This window comes from Dromaius novaehollandiae, chromosome Z (assembly GCF_036370855.1).
Source record: "Dromaius novaehollandiae isolate bDroNov1 chromosome Z, bDroNov1.hap1, whole genome shotgun sequence".
In the NCBI taxonomy this organism is placed as follows: domain Eukaryota; kingdom Metazoa; phylum Chordata; class Aves; order Casuariiformes; family Dromaiidae; genus Dromaius; species Dromaius novaehollandiae.
In genome coordinates this window covers 46,319,065-46,335,462 of record NC_088132.1, presented here as the reverse complement: position 1 = coordinate 46,335,462, position 16,398 = coordinate 46,319,065, and the positions used below count along the sequence as shown (strand labels likewise).

At 39.6% G+C, this 16,398-nt stretch overlaps 1 protein-coding gene across 2 annotated transcripts; it reads left to right on the top strand.

The window, feature by feature from the left end:
- Positions 1-1,025: 1,025 nt before the first annotated feature.
- MACIR (macrophage immunometabolism regulator) lies at positions 1,026-13,125 on the top strand. Of its 2 annotated transcripts, none has more exons than XM_064501419.1 (2): positions 1,026-1,134; positions 10,747-13,125. In XM_064501419.1, the coding sequence occupies exon 2, from the start codon at positions 10,768-10,770 to the stop codon at positions 11,389-11,391; it is 624 nt and encodes a 207-aa protein (XP_064357489.1). In that variant the 5' UTR covers positions 1,026-1,134; positions 10,747-10,767; the 3' UTR covers positions 11,392-13,125. The 2 variants fall into 2 exon arrangements, with proteins under 2 accessions (XP_064357489.1, XP_025971275.2); XM_026115490.2 differs by lacking the exon at positions 1,026-1,134 and adding an exon at positions 2,728-2,841.
- Positions 13,126-16,398: the final 3,273 nt, after the last annotated feature.

Below are 16,398 nucleotides of genomic sequence, written 5' to 3'. Positions count from 1 at the left end.
ATTGCAGATTTCAAACTGTTTGTGTGCTGTGAGCAGCATAGAGCATCATAATGACACTAAAATATGCACCCAATTCCTTTCCTTGTACTGCTGCTGCTTAATCAGATATATTCCCCACTTTCCATATTTAATTTACTAGTTTAACACCATTCCTCCACTGTAGTCAAAGCTCACTCCAGATTGTTCTATTATCACATTTTGTAAGTAGTCCAAATATTAGGGAAAATACTTAAAACTAGATTTTCTAACATTATTTCAATTGGCTGTACACCTATTTTATCCAGACTGCTTCTTTATTTTAATGTTGTATCCAGTGAGGTGTCCTTTTTAAAAATCAAGACATTTTGTTTCAGAGCACCTGTTTTGAACACCTGTGGTCAGAGAAGCCATTTTAAAACAATTTAATGGCACTGGTTTTATTAGTCTCTCAAATACTAGCCCAATGTTGTGATGCACGGAGGAAAGTGGCCTGGGTGGGAATAGCCTGGCATTTCTCAGGTGGGGCACGGGGTGAAAGTGAGAGCCACAGCTCCTGCTGCCACACATCCCTGTGTGGTTCAGCTGCCAACAAACTAGAGAAAAAGATTGGACTACCTTGCGACACCTTCCCCTCCCTGTCCCTTTTTTTTCTTTTTTGCTTAGAGAAGGGAAATTAGGCAATTACTTGCAAAGTTTGTTGCAGTAGCAGCATCTTTGCTAAGTCCCCAGCATATCCAATAAAATAGTGAAATGCTCTAGCGGAACCGCGGTAAAACCATGACTAGAAGTTTGTATCCAGCCAGTGTCCCCCCACCGTTGCCTGAGTGTGGGCCCCGCGAAGCTGCGTGGCCGCCCGTGCCGCGGGGGAAAGGCGAGGCGAGGCGAGGCGAGTGGGCGGCGGGCCCGCGCCGCTGCCCCGCGGGGCCCGGGCAGCCGTTGGCAGCCGTTACGGCGCGCGCCGCGCGGCCCGGCGCGGGGGGCGGGGCCTGCGCGCGCCCCGCGAGGCGCGGCCCCGCCCTCGGCCCCGGCCGGCGGGGCGGGGCGGGGCGGGGCCGAGCCGCCGCACTCGGCGCCTCGCTGCCGCTTCCGCGCTCTGTCGTGTCCCTCGCCGCCGCCGCTGTGTGCCGGGCTGGGCCCCGCCGCCCTGGACCGCAGGTAGGAGGAGGGGGCGGCACCGCCCGGCGGAGCGGAGCGGCCGCGGCTCGGGCTGGGGCTCTGCCGCGGCGGCGAGCCCTGCCCGTGTTGAGGGGGTACTGGGGAGGGGGCGGCGGCGGCGACGCGGGGGCCTCGCGGCGGGGGTCTCGCGTGGCGCGCGGGGCCGTGCGGGGCGGCGGTGATGTCACCGGCAGGCGGCACGGGCCGCGCGCGTGCCCTCGCGTCTGTGCGGGCGCGGCGGCGCCGGCGGCGGTGATGGTGCCGCCGGGCTTTCTGTCATGTCATCGCGCCGGGCGGCGGCAGGAGGCGGCGGCCCGCGCTGCGTTCCCGCCCGGGCGCGCCAGGTGCCGGCTCCGGTCCGCGGTGCGGAGGGGGCTCCCGCTGCTGCCGCCGCCCTTTCGTAACGGGGTCCCGCTTCGCGGGGGGCGGCCGCGCTCTGCCCGCCGCTCCCGGCCTGTGGGGCCGCGGTGCGGTGCGGTGCGGTGCGCCGGGCCGTGCCTCCGGTGCGGCGCGGTCAGCCGGGGAGGGAGCTGCCGGGAACCGCTTTCGGCCACAGTGGGAGCTCCCGCAGGCCTGCTTTGTCCTGGCTTCTCAGACCCACGTTTTCTTTTGCTCCCATCACTGTTTAAAAATACAGTGGGAGCAGTAACTAGGCAGTGGAGCTGCTCTGGCAGATCTCGGAGGAAAAGAAGATATTAATTTTGATAATCGTCATGTGGAAACCTGGAGAGTTTCCACCTGAAGCCTTCAGCTTGTAGTTAGGTTGCTCAAGTGCATTTTTTGTGCCAGCTATGATTATCAATCCACACTGGTGGAAAAGGCAGAGTTCACACATGTTAGCACCTGTATCTTTTTATAACCATTTATAATTCTTTTCAGTTGCAACTTATAACCCACAGCAGCCCTACTCATACCATTCCTAATACTCTTATACAAGTCCTAAACGTGAGTACAGCCTTTCAACTATTCAGTCGTGCTGTTACAGTGGCCTGCTGCCCAGCTTCCTATGGGCAACTTTATATTTTGCTGTAATTAAAACTTGTTTAGTTAAAGGCGAATGGAGACTCAAAGCTCTGTCTTAAGTGTCAGTTATATTATCCACGATACTCATGGACTGCATTTGCATGCCCTGATGCAGGTTAAAGGGTTGCTTTGTATATATGGAGCTTGCTAAATGGCTCTGGTTTATTGGCTGGATTGTTTTGCCTGTTCCCTCTCTGTGTATTGAGATGTTGGGTGGGGAGGGACGGAGGGGGGAGGGGGAATGTCTCCAAACAGTTAAGGTACTAACTGCTGTTTCAAGTGTTGAGTAGATATGTAGGAAAATAGTCTCCGGTCTTAAACCTTCCTATGTAGTTATTATTTATATGCCATTTTATGGAGGATTTTAGCTGACATGAGTGCATGTGTATCTATTGCACAGAAAATAGCAAGAAATGTGCATTAGTAGATATTTTCTATGAACATGTCTTTGCTTGTTAGTGTGTCTGTCTAGGGTGGGGTTGTACATCACCGTACGTATATGCTTGCACAGTTATGTGTGGAAACGAATTAATGGCAGAAGACTGCAGTTATGCAGACTGTGGGAGTGATGGAGAGGGTCTGTGATGGGGACAATGACTTGCTACTTCTAGCAGTAGTTGGCTGACTTCTGACGTCGTTTTGAAAACAGCAGGATTTCTTGGAGCGTGACCAGAAGGAGGTGTAGTGAGTACTGGGAGACTGATTCTTTGTTTTGCCATAGTGAGTGGAGATGTGCAACGTTCATTTTCCTTCTTCCTTTTCCCATGTCATCTCCCTTTTTGAAATCTTCTCTTCCCACCACCCCAATCTCTGCCGCTACCATTGGCGTATTTTGAGACATATGCTGTCTTATGTGGTGTACTTTCTTTTTCTTCCTTGAGGAAAAGTGTTTATGGAGATAATGAGAATGGAGAAGGGTGATTCTTTCAGTAGCTCTGAAATGGAGGAAAGAAGTGAGGCAACAGCCATGTGATCACTGAAATTAAATCCTTGCATAACAGTGCTGGCATTGTAGCATGGCTTTCTTTATAATCTCTTCTTTGACCAGCCATATGCTGCCTGCTTGGCCACCAGGCTTGCATAATCAGCTGCAAACATTATTGTGGTAAAGTCAGATGGATGGAGCATTCCTAGTCAAAGTTTTCTGTTTGCACATTTAAATCACATTTACTGTACTTGAGTGTGCTGTTGGGCTTCAATTAATGTTTATCCCATATTTGTGTACCAAATGTTGCCTAAAAACAAGTGTTTATTTAAGTATGGGAAGGGGCATTTGAAGAGGTGGCAGAGAACAAAACTTTAAATGTCCTTGTATACATAGCTTGTAAGCTTGAGGAAGTGACCTTTTGAAATGTGGGTGGTGCAAGTGAATGAGACACACCTTTCCAAGGAACAGCTAGATACCTGCTGCGGATTACATCACATCAAGACAATGAAATAGTTGCTTAAAGTGCTTCTGTTTAAAAACCCTGCAAAGTAAATTACATTGATATTTTCCCTAATAGCTTTGAGAGTAGGTGTTATTTTTAACTAGTGTCTTTCTTTGAATAGCTGTTCCTAGGCAAAGTCTGTATATGATACAGTTTTTGTTTAGATTGATAGTTTCAAAATAATATCTGCACAGCTGTGTTTTTGGGCATGGCAAGATAACCTATTACCAAACATTCATTTCTTGTCTGACACAAAAATGATGGAGACCTGTTTTGCTCTTAGTATTTTGCTTTTAAAGACAAAAAGTAGTATTTATTCAGTGAAACATTCAAAAATTATACCTTTATACTTCTGTCTTTATTATTCTGTAAAGCTAATTGAATTATTCTGACAAATCAAGTTAGTTTTCTTACAAGTGAAATGGCCTGAAACTGGAGAGAGAACTAAATTTTCAGTTGATGAGATGAAAATAAAAGATGCTGAGAAATAAATAAAATGCAATAATTATGAAAAACTTCTTTTAATGTACCATTTTGAACTGTTGCTTGCTAAGGAAGCAAAGGATTTGTTTTACGCTACGCACCAACTCTTTTACATGTCTTACAGTTTAGTCTTTTAATGAGTAATAGCAAACAGCTATCTTCATGTTGGCTTAGAGCGTCAACTTGCTAACAGAATGGGGGGAAATGTTCATCTATGATTCCATACAGCACAGTTGCATTGGTTATTTAAAGAACTATGTATCTTTCAAAAAAGTTACTCTCTGTTAAATATGTTCATCTAATATTGTTTGGTGAAGAGATGTTAGAAGTTAAGTGCCCTTCTTTCCCACCATTTTCTTTTACTTTTCCAGCTTGCTAAGACTACTCATACAAAATTCATTAGCCCGAACCTACTCGTGAAATTCCATCTGTCTCTTTTCTGTGTAAATTGTATGCTCTGGCATGCTGATCTGGTCTGCTGGCTGTCACATCTGCAGGATGAGCCTGTCACTGCAATTGCCAGTTGTAGTTCCTCAGTAATTCAGTTGTGATCCTCTTCATTTTTAAAATAATGTTTCCTGGATCATTTTTGTTTTCTGTTTGAAGTTGAATTAATAAGAAAGATTAACAGATAAACTGGTTAACTAGTTCTGGTTCTAGCAGTAGGAATGTATTATTAGAAACTGACTTAATCTTCTTTTGCAAAACATTCAGTATCTCCTTGTTCTGTATAAATCATGGTATGGTAAAACTGATATTGTATTGTCCAGTATACTGCATTGCTTCAGGGCTAAGTACTTCACCTGGTCAAAAGAAAAATGCCAGCTATTCCATATTTATCATTTTAATTGGTTGTTAGGTGGAGACTGTTGTTTTGCACCACTTCCTGAAGTTATTGCACTGTCTTTATTAATTCAGTCTGTCTTTGACTTCTTGCTACTCACTTGGGAATATGTGTGTGTGTATACATATATACATATGTCTCCATACCTGTTACGTGTTATTTCTTTTTCTTATGTTTAAATTTGAAAAAAAAGTTAAACTTTGTTTTTGCTCAGTCCGAAAGTTACCTTATATGATGCAGCAATTTAATGTTTTCTCCATTTGCTTCTTCTGTGGCTTAGTATCTCTTTTAAGGAAGATCAGGATTTGGTGAAAATATGTCCAGTTTGTAGGCATCTTTCATGAGCTTTCTCTCTAGTCCCGCTGTGATTTCCCCCCTTCCCCCCACCCTTTCCTGTCTCTACAAACATGGTATCCATCTATAAAACTTAATGTGACTGTTCGAGGGTACCTTCAAGAGCATAACGAGGCTAAGTGTTTTTGGTTTTGTTTGTTTTTTAAACCCCTTCAGCTGAATACGAAGTTGTCTATGGTTAAGAATAACTAGCAGTTTGAGAGAAAGGTGAGTGACTCTGGGAGTAAGTTGAGGGGGGGGCAACTCCCCACCACTGTGTCTGTAATCTGGGGCTGGCAGCACCCGCAGCAGGATCACCAGCTTGTGCAGGAAGGGCCTGCAAGCGGCAAACAGCTCAAGGTCTGTGGGCTGGCTGCCCCTGCTCTAGAAACTGAAATGTGGCACCTTTGTGGATACTCTTAGATAGTTCGACTTTAACCTGGCTCTTTTCTTTCAGCTAAATGTTTCACTATATATAGTTTTTAATTGCCGATTGGAAATAATTATTTCCAGAAACATATACTCTACAAATACATAGTTCCGTCAGCATTCAGCAAAACAGGATGGAATTTCCAAGTATCCATACTATCTGTGTGAGAATTCATTTTTTCATACTGTAAAGGGAATGATGTAGACTTTATTTTTTCCCCTTAACAAAGGGGAAAGATTAAAATAGGTTTTTGGGGTTTTTTTTAATAAAAATGTGTCGACTTTGCTTGTCACAGTCCTCTTATAACTACATGGGCTGGGTGACTTCACTTCCTGTATTCTTTCCTGATGTTTGATAGACAAAAAAGCATGTCTTTTAGGTGTGTTGTATATATTAAGAAGTAATGGAAGATCAGAGAAGGGGAAATATCAAAACTGGTACTGCTCGATTAATATCTCTAACCAAATGTGTTTCACCCTTGTACAGAGTTGGTGTGTGCTGACTCTAATGCCATCTTTCCATTCAGCCACCTGCTTGTTGCAATTAAAGTATTTTATCAGAGAGAGAGATCTCCGTGGTTCTTAACAAACGGTAAACATACCTGCAGGACTGCTATCTAGAAAACAAAAACCAGATGGATCTGTATGATTAAAGACATCAGTTTGTAGTCGGATGCACAGAAATCTAATGCTTTTCATAGAAATAGCAGAGAACCAGTACTCTTGTTAAGGACAACCTGTTTTAGTGGTTTCAAAATAACACAGGCTTTTTAGAAAGCATAGGAATGTCGAGGGAAAACCCACTTCATCTTTCTTTGTATTTTCTTTGTTTAAATTTTGAATAACCGCACAATTAAAGTTGATATTTTTAGAGTCACTTGTTGTCTTTTTGAGGAAGAGAGAAAAGTAAATAACAGATTATCAGCAAAAAAAACAAACCCCAAAAATGTGGTTGTGTGTAATCAGAGCAAATGACTAGAGGACATTTCAGGGCTCCAATCCAAGTCAACAAATGATTTACAGTATGTATACTAGCATATGATGTGATGTTAATATGTAACACACTTCTGTTTTTCACATGTAACATACTTACCTTTGTGTGGTATCTGCCACCTTTTTAAAATGTTCAAAAATCAGAAAGCTTTGGTATATGCAGGGTATAGGGGCTTTTTGATTTCTGGGGGTTTTGCTCTCAAAGATCTATCTCAAGCATATTAATGCAGTCTTTAAGGTAATAGTGATTTATAATAGTTAACCTAGCCTTTGTATTCATTATTCCTTTTCTCAGTGGTTTAGGTGGCTTTTTTGATATTTAGCTGAATTAGGTCAGATTAATTTATATGCAAAGCCTCCTTTGTAGTTTAAAGAAAATAATTAAAATCTTGAAAGATCTTAATGAAGCGAATTTTATTCTGGAAGCACTTTTAGCACCAGTATATATGTTGGTCAAGTGAATCCTCCTGTTAACTTCTATTTTCAATATTTTTCCTTACTACTTAACTATGTGGAGAGGCAGTAAAGAAAAGCGTATGCCATCTTGTTCATCATCTCCTTGTTTTCATTCTATAGTAAAGCCTTAATTATAAATTACGTTGAATTGGCATCGCTCCGTTGTCATTCTCTTTGAGAATCAAGGCAAAAAGGCAACTGTGATCTGAGGAAATAATCTCTCTTAATTGAAGTACTGTTTTTTCAGTAGTAAAATTGATGCTGAGAATTACTGACATGTGCTTAGATCATTATACAGCAATAAACTTATTAGTAGTCAGCTAATGTCTTATAACCACAGAAATGGCCTAAAAATTCAGCCTAAAAGCCTTAAAAATGTATTTATAGGTACTAGTACCTACACTCACAGATGCTGTGAATCTCACAAATGATCTTCTTTTATAGAAATCTTCTAAACAATGTTACTCTGTCTTTTTTACCAGATAAGGAAATGAAGCATATTGAAACCATATGGCAGTTTGAGTAAGTCACATTAAAAGGCTTGGGAAAGCACGGTTGCACATGCTGCATTTTGGACCTACGCCTCCGGAGCTGGCCAGTCATTCATTTCACCAACTCAGTGCTGTTCCCTTAAGCTTCTGATGTTTATGGCACCAAATCCTACAATTTGGCTTCTGATGCTACCGTTCTTTTCAGACGTCTGTCGGATTCTCTCTAGTGTCTTGTTTTTAGGGCTGTTCTTTGCATTGGAATACAGCAATGGAAATTCTGTGATTTCAATTTGAAGCATTAGGCTGGAGCATTGCTGACTTCAAGGGTTTTTTCCTCTGTTTTTCCTTGTCCTGTTCTTGGCCAGCAAGGGATCATTGTTCTACGAGGACCTCTTGCCCCCTGCCCTCCTGCTTGCAGTTTTTTTTCCAAAATTGATTGCTTTTTGTTAGCAGGGCACACACCCATGTTTCAAACTAAAGTAAGTTAATTTTAAAAGCTGTATTTTGAGAAGAGCCTTTGTGTTGCTTTCCAGTAATCCAAGGCTTTTTTAGCTCAAAATGTGCATGGGGACATCCCTTCCTCCCTCCCTTTCCTTAGGGCACCCATGGCTGTAGCAAGTGATGATTGCTGTTGTTGCTGGGTTTTAGGATGTATGTAGTACAGGCTAATTCATTTCTAACCTTGCTATAAAACTCTACTTTATTTATACTTTTCCTAGCATTGTTTCTGCTTTTTAACAGAACAAGTTGAATCTTTCTGGAAGATCACTGTAGATATTTTTGACCTGGAAGAGACAACTAGGAATTAACAGGAACAGTTAAATATTTAGGTTTCTTGGTGAAAAGCCTAGGGTAGCCAAAAGTTTTAATGAAAGATTTTTCTAATTTACACTTCCAGTAACCTTGGTTCTTGATGGTGCAGGAACTATAATTTCTGCCCAAGGAGTTGCAATGAATATCTCTAACTGTGTGTGCTGAAACCTTGCCATATTTATCATCTCATTGTCTAGATATGGTACTAAAGTAGGAAACAACAATTGCTTCTGCTATTCTGAAAGTTTGAATTGACTCTGTAAATATATTTCAGAAAGCCAATTAAATTTAACAAGCAACATTCTTGAGTTTTTATGTAGTTGTTCAGTGAAAAATGTTGACATTTGGTTTGGTATAATATTTTGATTTTTATTTAGCTTTTGCTATGTTATCTATATTTTTAGTAGAAAATGTTAAGAACTTGCTGCATAAAGTGAATCTATGTATCTGTAAAAACAATGCTACCCAAACTGAGAAATCCAAAGTAGACCACATTACGAGGAGAACTGAAAAAGGACATTTTAGACGAAAGGCACTTTAGTAATGGTCTCTCCATAATATAAGTCTTTTTGTCAACGACTGGCAAATCAAATCCTGTTTAGCAAAACTATGAGAATTTTAATTCCTCTTTAATTAGAATAGGACTGAAGCAGCAGGTTGATTTGAGGCTAAGCAGGAAACCATAGGTAGGAGCATTACTTAAACTGCTCTCTCCCAGTCCGTGAACAGAAACCAGGTAGGCTTAAGCTTTTAAGACAAGTGAATGGTTGTTGACCTTGATGGAGTTTTCCATTCTGTTTAAGTCCATTCTGTATTGGAGTGTCTAATTACAAATGTTTGAATAAAGTATTGAAAAGGATGAACTATTTTCCTTCCCTTATTGCATCTTTGCTTCTCTGTCTCTGACCTCTCAATTCTCAGAACGGCAGCAAGTAGCAGCTTTAAGTCTGCAAACTGACAGTAGCGCGTTGTAAAGGCAGTCTCGTTTGTGACACTCTACCAAGCCCGTTAATGTGGGTCTTACAGTTTCCTATAGTAAAGTTCAGAACTTTGTTTCCGCTGGAAGGTTGCAAACTAACTTTCCTTTCTTCTCTGAGTCCTGTTGACTTTAAACATTACAAAGCTGCATAGTTTTTGGGGTTTTTTTGTGTGAAATATATTGGCTAGGCAGTTACTAGCTAACATTTAGAGCAAAGGTGAGGCTGACAGTGTAGGAAACATAGATTTGGAAACAGATGTAACCTTTGCATTTTGTGAACTAGCTGTGGCAGAAAGATAGTGTAAAAGATATCAAAAGCAAAGAAATGAAAAAAATTAAGCCTTCTTTGTGTTCTGGCACCCATTGGCATATATTTGCTGTGATAGCAACTTTATGTTCCCATGTTAAAGATGGTAATGGCTAGGTGTGGAAAGTTATTGCATCTGTAAAGGCACCAAACAATTTATGTAGAATAGTTGTGAGGGGAGAAAGGACAGGGCAAACTAGTTTGTTTCTGAAAGAAATAAAAGCCAAACAAATATGACAGAAATCAGAGTATTGGTTATACTTAAGATGCTTATAAGACTCTTATGGCATACTTATTAAACACTAGTAAACTATTTCCTTTGTTAGAAATACATTAGAATAAAACATTGTGGTTTTGGTTGGTTAACTGTGAATAAGAAGCTTGTGTTTTTTGGAGGGGGAGGTTTATGGATGACCTATAAAGACAGCTGAGTTCGAACAGTCAGGATGCTGTTCTTTGTTGAATCTAAAGCAAGCTGTTTTCACTTCTGGAAGAGGGAAACATTGCAGTACCCAATAGGTCAGGTCTGGACCATGGTCATGCCTGAGGTGGTAGCTGTTAGATGTGGGGGAGTGTTTTTTGTTTTTGGTTTGGGTTGGGTTTTTAGCTTTCTTTACTGAGATTATTGTGAATGGAAAATATATGCATCCAAGTACAGGAGAATTTACTGTGGATGTGCTAATAGATGTAGATGGCCTCAAAGGAAAGGGAATCAAATGGTCTAAAAGGATTGAAAAACAGAGTGGATTTCAGTTTTAGTGGATTTAGTAAAATACTATTCAAGATTGTTCTTAACATATTCAAGAATATCAAGAATTATTTGTCATAAAAAACAATCAAAATAGTTCTAGAAGGCAAATGTTGGTGATAGCTTTGTTATGAGATTTTGTAGAGTGTAAGACAAGACTGTAAAGAGAAGTACTGGTTGTGATTTTTGGGTGATAAAAAAAAATCTGGTATCTGAGATCTTCTCTCAGCTTCTCTTCTGGGTTAAAGGCTCTTTTTCTGATCAAGCTCTGTTTTATTTTTAGGAGAATAGCATTGTGTTTAAAATGGAAGTTGACATAAATGGAGAGTCCAGAACTACCATATCTACCCTTCCTGTACCTCTTGCAGAGGTGAGTTCTGCAGGCAAAACCGACGCCGAGAAGCCCCGATGCTCCAGCACCCCGTGCTCACCAATGCGGCGGACAGTTTCAGGCTATCAGATCCTTCATATGGATTCTAACTATTTGGTTGGCTTCACAACTGGAGAGGAGCTGCTGAAATTAGCCCAAAAGTGTACAGGAAATGAAGAGAATAAAGGGGAATCCGGGCCTAACTTGCGTTCCAAACAGCTTGATTCAGGACTTGCACGTTCCTCCCGTTTGTACAAAACTAGAAGTAGGTACTATCAGCCATATGAGATCCCAGCAGTAAACGGAAGGAGGAGGAGACGGATGCCCAGCTCAGGGGATAAATGCACTAAGGCTTTACCATATGAACCTTATAAGGCACTACATGGTCCCCTGCCTCTTTGCCTTTTAAAAGGTAAAAGGGCTCACTCTAAATCCCTGGACTACCTCAATTTAGACAAAATGAGCATCAAGGAACCTGCTGACACAGAAGTGCTACAATACCAGCTCCAACACCTTACCCTTAGAGGGGACCGTATGTTTGCAAGAAATAACACATGAACTATTATCTGGAATTTAGAATCAATTTCTGGTTATTTCTCTGTTGCTGCAAAAATCCACTGTTGTACTGTGTACATGACTGTCCACATTGTAGGTGGTCGTATCAGCTAAATGTTACCAGAAAGTAATTTATTTGAATAGAATTCTGACAATGCAATGTGTTACAAATACTCGGAGGGAAATAAATCTTTCCAGAGCAAGCAGCTTCTAATTCAAATTTGACTGCAACTGGTGGATATTCCTTTGGACACCTTTTAACAAAGAAAAAGCTTTTGTTTTTTTGATTTTGGGTTTTGTTTTTTTTTTTTTGTACAGTTATATCTAGTATTTACAGTAATTTAACACTGAAAAATGGTGATGTCTGCTTGGTTGTTGCTAATTTTGGCTTGATGTTAGAAACTGCTCTTGGATAAGTACTCAAGTTATCTTTTTGTTTCTTCCTGTATTCTACAGTAAAATGTATGTATGATTTTTTTACATAATGGCAAGGAATGTGAACTTGGCTAAATTAGATCACTTGTTATTTAAACAATCCAGTTCAAACATTTTGTAACTGGGCTTGCACTGGTGAGGGGGAAATTCACTCAAAATATACCTTTGTTCTTTTGATACTTTAGACCTATTAAATTATTTTTTAGTTTCTGCATGGAAGTAATTGCTTTGCCTCCTCTGTTCTATAAAAAAATTGTTTGGAATAAGTATTTGGGATATTTAAAAAATCTTTGGGGGAGTGAGGTTTTATTTGTTGTTAATGTGATTTTTTTTTTTTTACATGTAAGCAAGGATTCACTTCAAATGCCAGTAAATACACTAGAATGTCTGCATCAGTATGTGAATAATGTTTTTAATTTTAATTCATTATTTCTATAACATATATAGTAATGGAAAGTGTCAAATAACTTTAGCGTTGCTTTGGAAATTTAGTTTATTTGAAGCACTGCACACTTTTATTGAGATCCAGAAGGTAGACGTTTAGATGGAGTGCAAGTAAAGTGTTTCTATATCATCCTCGAAGAGCTGATCCTGGTTTTTTTCGGCAGAGTAGATTGAATACACTGGCTTAATTTGTTGCTTAAGAAATTTTCATCCAAACATGACATTAAATGCAATTTTGACAGCTGTATTCTTAGGTATATTTAAAACATGTTAATAACTTATGTTAAAAAAATGAAAAATAGTTTTTAGACTTTTTTAGGTGCAATTTATTACTGAAGCAGTGTGCAGCTTAGTCTTGGTTGATGACCTCTCTAGAAGTTAAGAATAATTAAGATCACATTGTTTTGAAACATAACATATTTGATCAGTTGTTCCTGGTACAATTCAGGTATTTGTTGTTTCTCCTTCGGAATGAATAGAAAGCACTAGTCAGTGCATGTGTTGTGGAAAATGAAGAGTTCTTTTCATTCTATCACTTACTCCGCAGTTGTAACTGAAGGCAGTAAATAAAAGCCCGGTAGTCTGAATTTACTGGTTTGGTTAATGTTTTAGATTTATTAGAATCTTTACAACAAGTGATGTGTATTTTAAGAAGTTAACTGCACCTCTGTAAATTTAATGTATTCAGCAATGATCTCTAAAGTAAACTTTTCCTATATAGGCTTTAATTTGAAAAACAGAATATGGTCAAATGCCAAAGAGAACGGGGCTTTGTTTAAAGAATAAACACCACTATTTATTGAAATACCTATGAAATTGTATTTCTGGCTGAAAAATAAAAAGGGTGATATAAATACATATTGTTGTGGAGTCTTTTGCTGTGTAGGAGACTGAGGACACTAAAAAATGTCACTTTAGAGTGGGAATGCCAGAGTTCTATGAAATATTTAGATACTTCTGTTGTTTGAGGAAATCACACAATTGTTAGTATGTTTTGTGCATGTTGTTACTGGGATCCTGTGCACTACTTGTATAGCTACATGTATAGAGAGGCTGGCAGCTGTTTTGCCAAGTTGAAACATGGAAAAACTTGCTCGTGCATTTCTCTGACCGGTGGCTTGCCTGTGAAGGTGCTTACACATGGTAATGTTTCTTGTTTAACTGTTTTACACTTGCAGTTCTCATAGTACATAATCATTCAAGAACCTGATGTTTTGAAAATCGGGTTTGTAATGTTCTTAATCAGAACTCTTAAATCCATAAGGTGATTTCCTGTATTTACCTCTAGAAGAAGCAAAATCTCAGCCAGATGAAGGCTTTTGATCTTGTCTTATTTTTGCTGATTATAATGTCTTCCATTAAACTAATCTATTAAAATAAAAGGCGAGATGGTTCTTTAGACTACTAAAATGAAATTGAATGTGAACAGTGCTGGCTTCTCAAAGTGAGCTCTGTAGTAGATATCAGGAACACCGCATTCTCACTGTTCTCTTAATACGTTTGAAAAAAAATGCATTGAGGAAAAGGAGCTATCCTTGTGAGCTCTAGTTATCTTCCAGAGGATTAAAAGAGTCAAGGTAGAAGCAATACAAGGAAGTAACACAAATCTGCTGTTTGACAGACCATTAACACCAAAGCAGATTTGTAATTAAGTACCAATGGCTGGGATACTGAGCCAAGTCTTAAATTTGGTGAAATGGATGGCATTTTTTTGAAATATACCAAAATTGGTAGGCATTAAATCCATTTTTATTTCAGTGGTTTCTCGCTTTTCATTTCAAGTATACATTTGTAGCTACTCCTGGTCCATTGTGTTTATGGCTTGTATTTACAGCCCTATGCACTACTTGTTTTACCTTACCCTTTACCTTCTCTGTGTCCATCTGTTGTACTGGCTCGTACTTGATCGATCTTCCTGTGTGATGATCTCTTGCTGAGCATGTTGATTGCTGTTAAATTGCTGATGGGGGCTCCTAGACTGTATGGCAGAGCATGTAATAGCCAAACTTTTAAAACCGTTTCTAAAGCTGCTCTTTAAACATTTTTTTTTCTAGGAAAAACAGAGGAGTGAGTGGAGAAAGGTTATTACTTAATGGCTCAAAAGGTAGATGTTACTGTCTGGAGATGGAGGAAGGTTCTGAGTGGTTCAGTGCTTGGAACATAAATAACCTTGTTGTTTTGTGGGCAAATATAGAAGAAGGCAAATTTCCTCTTTAAGAGGACTTGTAAGGAAAGAGCAGAAAGGCCATAAGCTGCATAAAAAAGACTTCCAAAATCCACAATATCTGGAGAAATGTGAGCTGATTAAAAGCAGGTCAGTTTTGGGAAAGCTAGGTCGTGTCAGGTTGTGTAACTTGCTTTTGAACAAATGAGAGAGGTTTCCTCAGACCATATTTCTGTGCTCTGGGTAGCTAAGTGGGTTTTAAAGTGGGTTTTAGTTTGGTAAGAAACAGGATGCAGTTTAAAAAAAAAAAAGTCTTAAGGTCAATGACAAACCAATGTTAAGTTTTATGAATTAAATGGGGTCTCTAGTAGTAGTATGAAGGTCAATACTGTAGCTAATACTTCCTAAGCAAACAGTTGTTAATGGATAGCATTGCTATTGTTTCCAGGTCTTTCAGTAGTACCAGAGAATCTGAAACTGAAAATGAACAACATGATCAAATTTTAAACTCTGCCTGCTTGGAAGGTTGGTCTGGGTAAAGTAAACTTTTAATATTAAACTTAATTTTAAAGAGGTATATATTCTAAAAAGAAATGAGCAAAAATGAGCTTCAGTGAGAATATAAGCACAAAAAGCTAGAAAAATTCCTTTGAGAGGAAGACTAATCTTAAAGTGGAGCTATGTTACAGAAATGTAACTGAGTAGTAAATTCAGCTATTGTAGGAAAAATGCAGATCTAAGATTGAAAGTGAAGTAGAGTTAATACAATGCTAGTAACTTTAAAGAGAGTCTAAAAAATGACATCGAAAAATAAAACTACATGCATGTTTCTTTGCTGTCTGAGCAGTTCAGAAATATGGTTTTATTGATGACCTTTTGGGGGATTGACAGTGTTTGCATGAGTGGTTTTCAAGTGATTTGGTCTGTTAATAGGGTCATCAGTTTCCATGATGGGTGATTACACTGAGCACTGTAACAGAGTGGCAAAACACATATCTGATAGATGGTTCCTCAGAAGAACACATTTAATAATGAGTTTGCATCATTGATTTTTGTCTGTATCACATCACAGTTTTTAGCCTGGGGTTAATTCCAACTTTCCAAATCCTTGAGAACCTTCAGACAGGTAATGTTTTTTCGCCCCAGTGATTCTGCCAGTGAATCTTTTTTTTTCTTGTTGTTCCCTCTTTATTCCATCATAACGTCTCTTGGGCAGAATCAAGCTGTATATTCAGGACTAGAATACGGGAAACTTCCTTATTTGGAAGGAGCAGGGGGAATTGCTAGTTGTCTGAAGTACTTGCTTCTTATGTAAAATCTAGGTATTGTTGTTAAATATATATGCTGTATAAGTACAGAAATATTTCTGTGACTTCTGTGAGCTACTTTTGTAGGTGTTTTTCTCTGACCCTAACCAGGGAGTAGGCTAGGAGGTGTAGGTTGAGTTATGAGATGTCTGTAACTGACCTATGAAGCACCACAAATTCATAAAAGTCTGTCTTGTGTCCCAAAAATAACAATCAAGCAATTCTTTGGCTATATTTCCTTGCCTTGAGGTGATGACATAACCAACAGTCACCCTAGTTTTTCCCTGTAGAACACAAGGACCATTCTCAATGACTCTGCCCCTTCAGAAATTGCCTTTGGTTATTTCATTTGACTGCTTATGAATGTCTCGTTGCATGGCAGTAGTTAAGATTCATTTCTTCTGCTGCGTTAGTGGAAGTCCTGAACCTTCTTATCTTGGGCATTTTTATGAGATGGCTTGAGGAAGAGAATGTTCACCTGATGTTTCAAAATCCAGTCTGTTTTACATCCTTCTTAATTTACTCTTAGCTTTAGTAGTTTGGCGGTAGAGAATGGCATCAAGGCAACCCTACAGAAGAATTATCTAGGCCACATTAGAAGACCTCAGGAAAGAAGACTGACTGTCTTTGGGAAAAAAATCCAGAATCAACTGGCTTCAT

Bases quoted from the DNA above. Each gene is read 5' to 3' on its own strand.
- MACIR (XM_064501419.1), top strand. From the start codon at position 10,768: ATGGAAGTTGACATAAATGGAGAGTCCAGAACTACCATATCTACCCTT.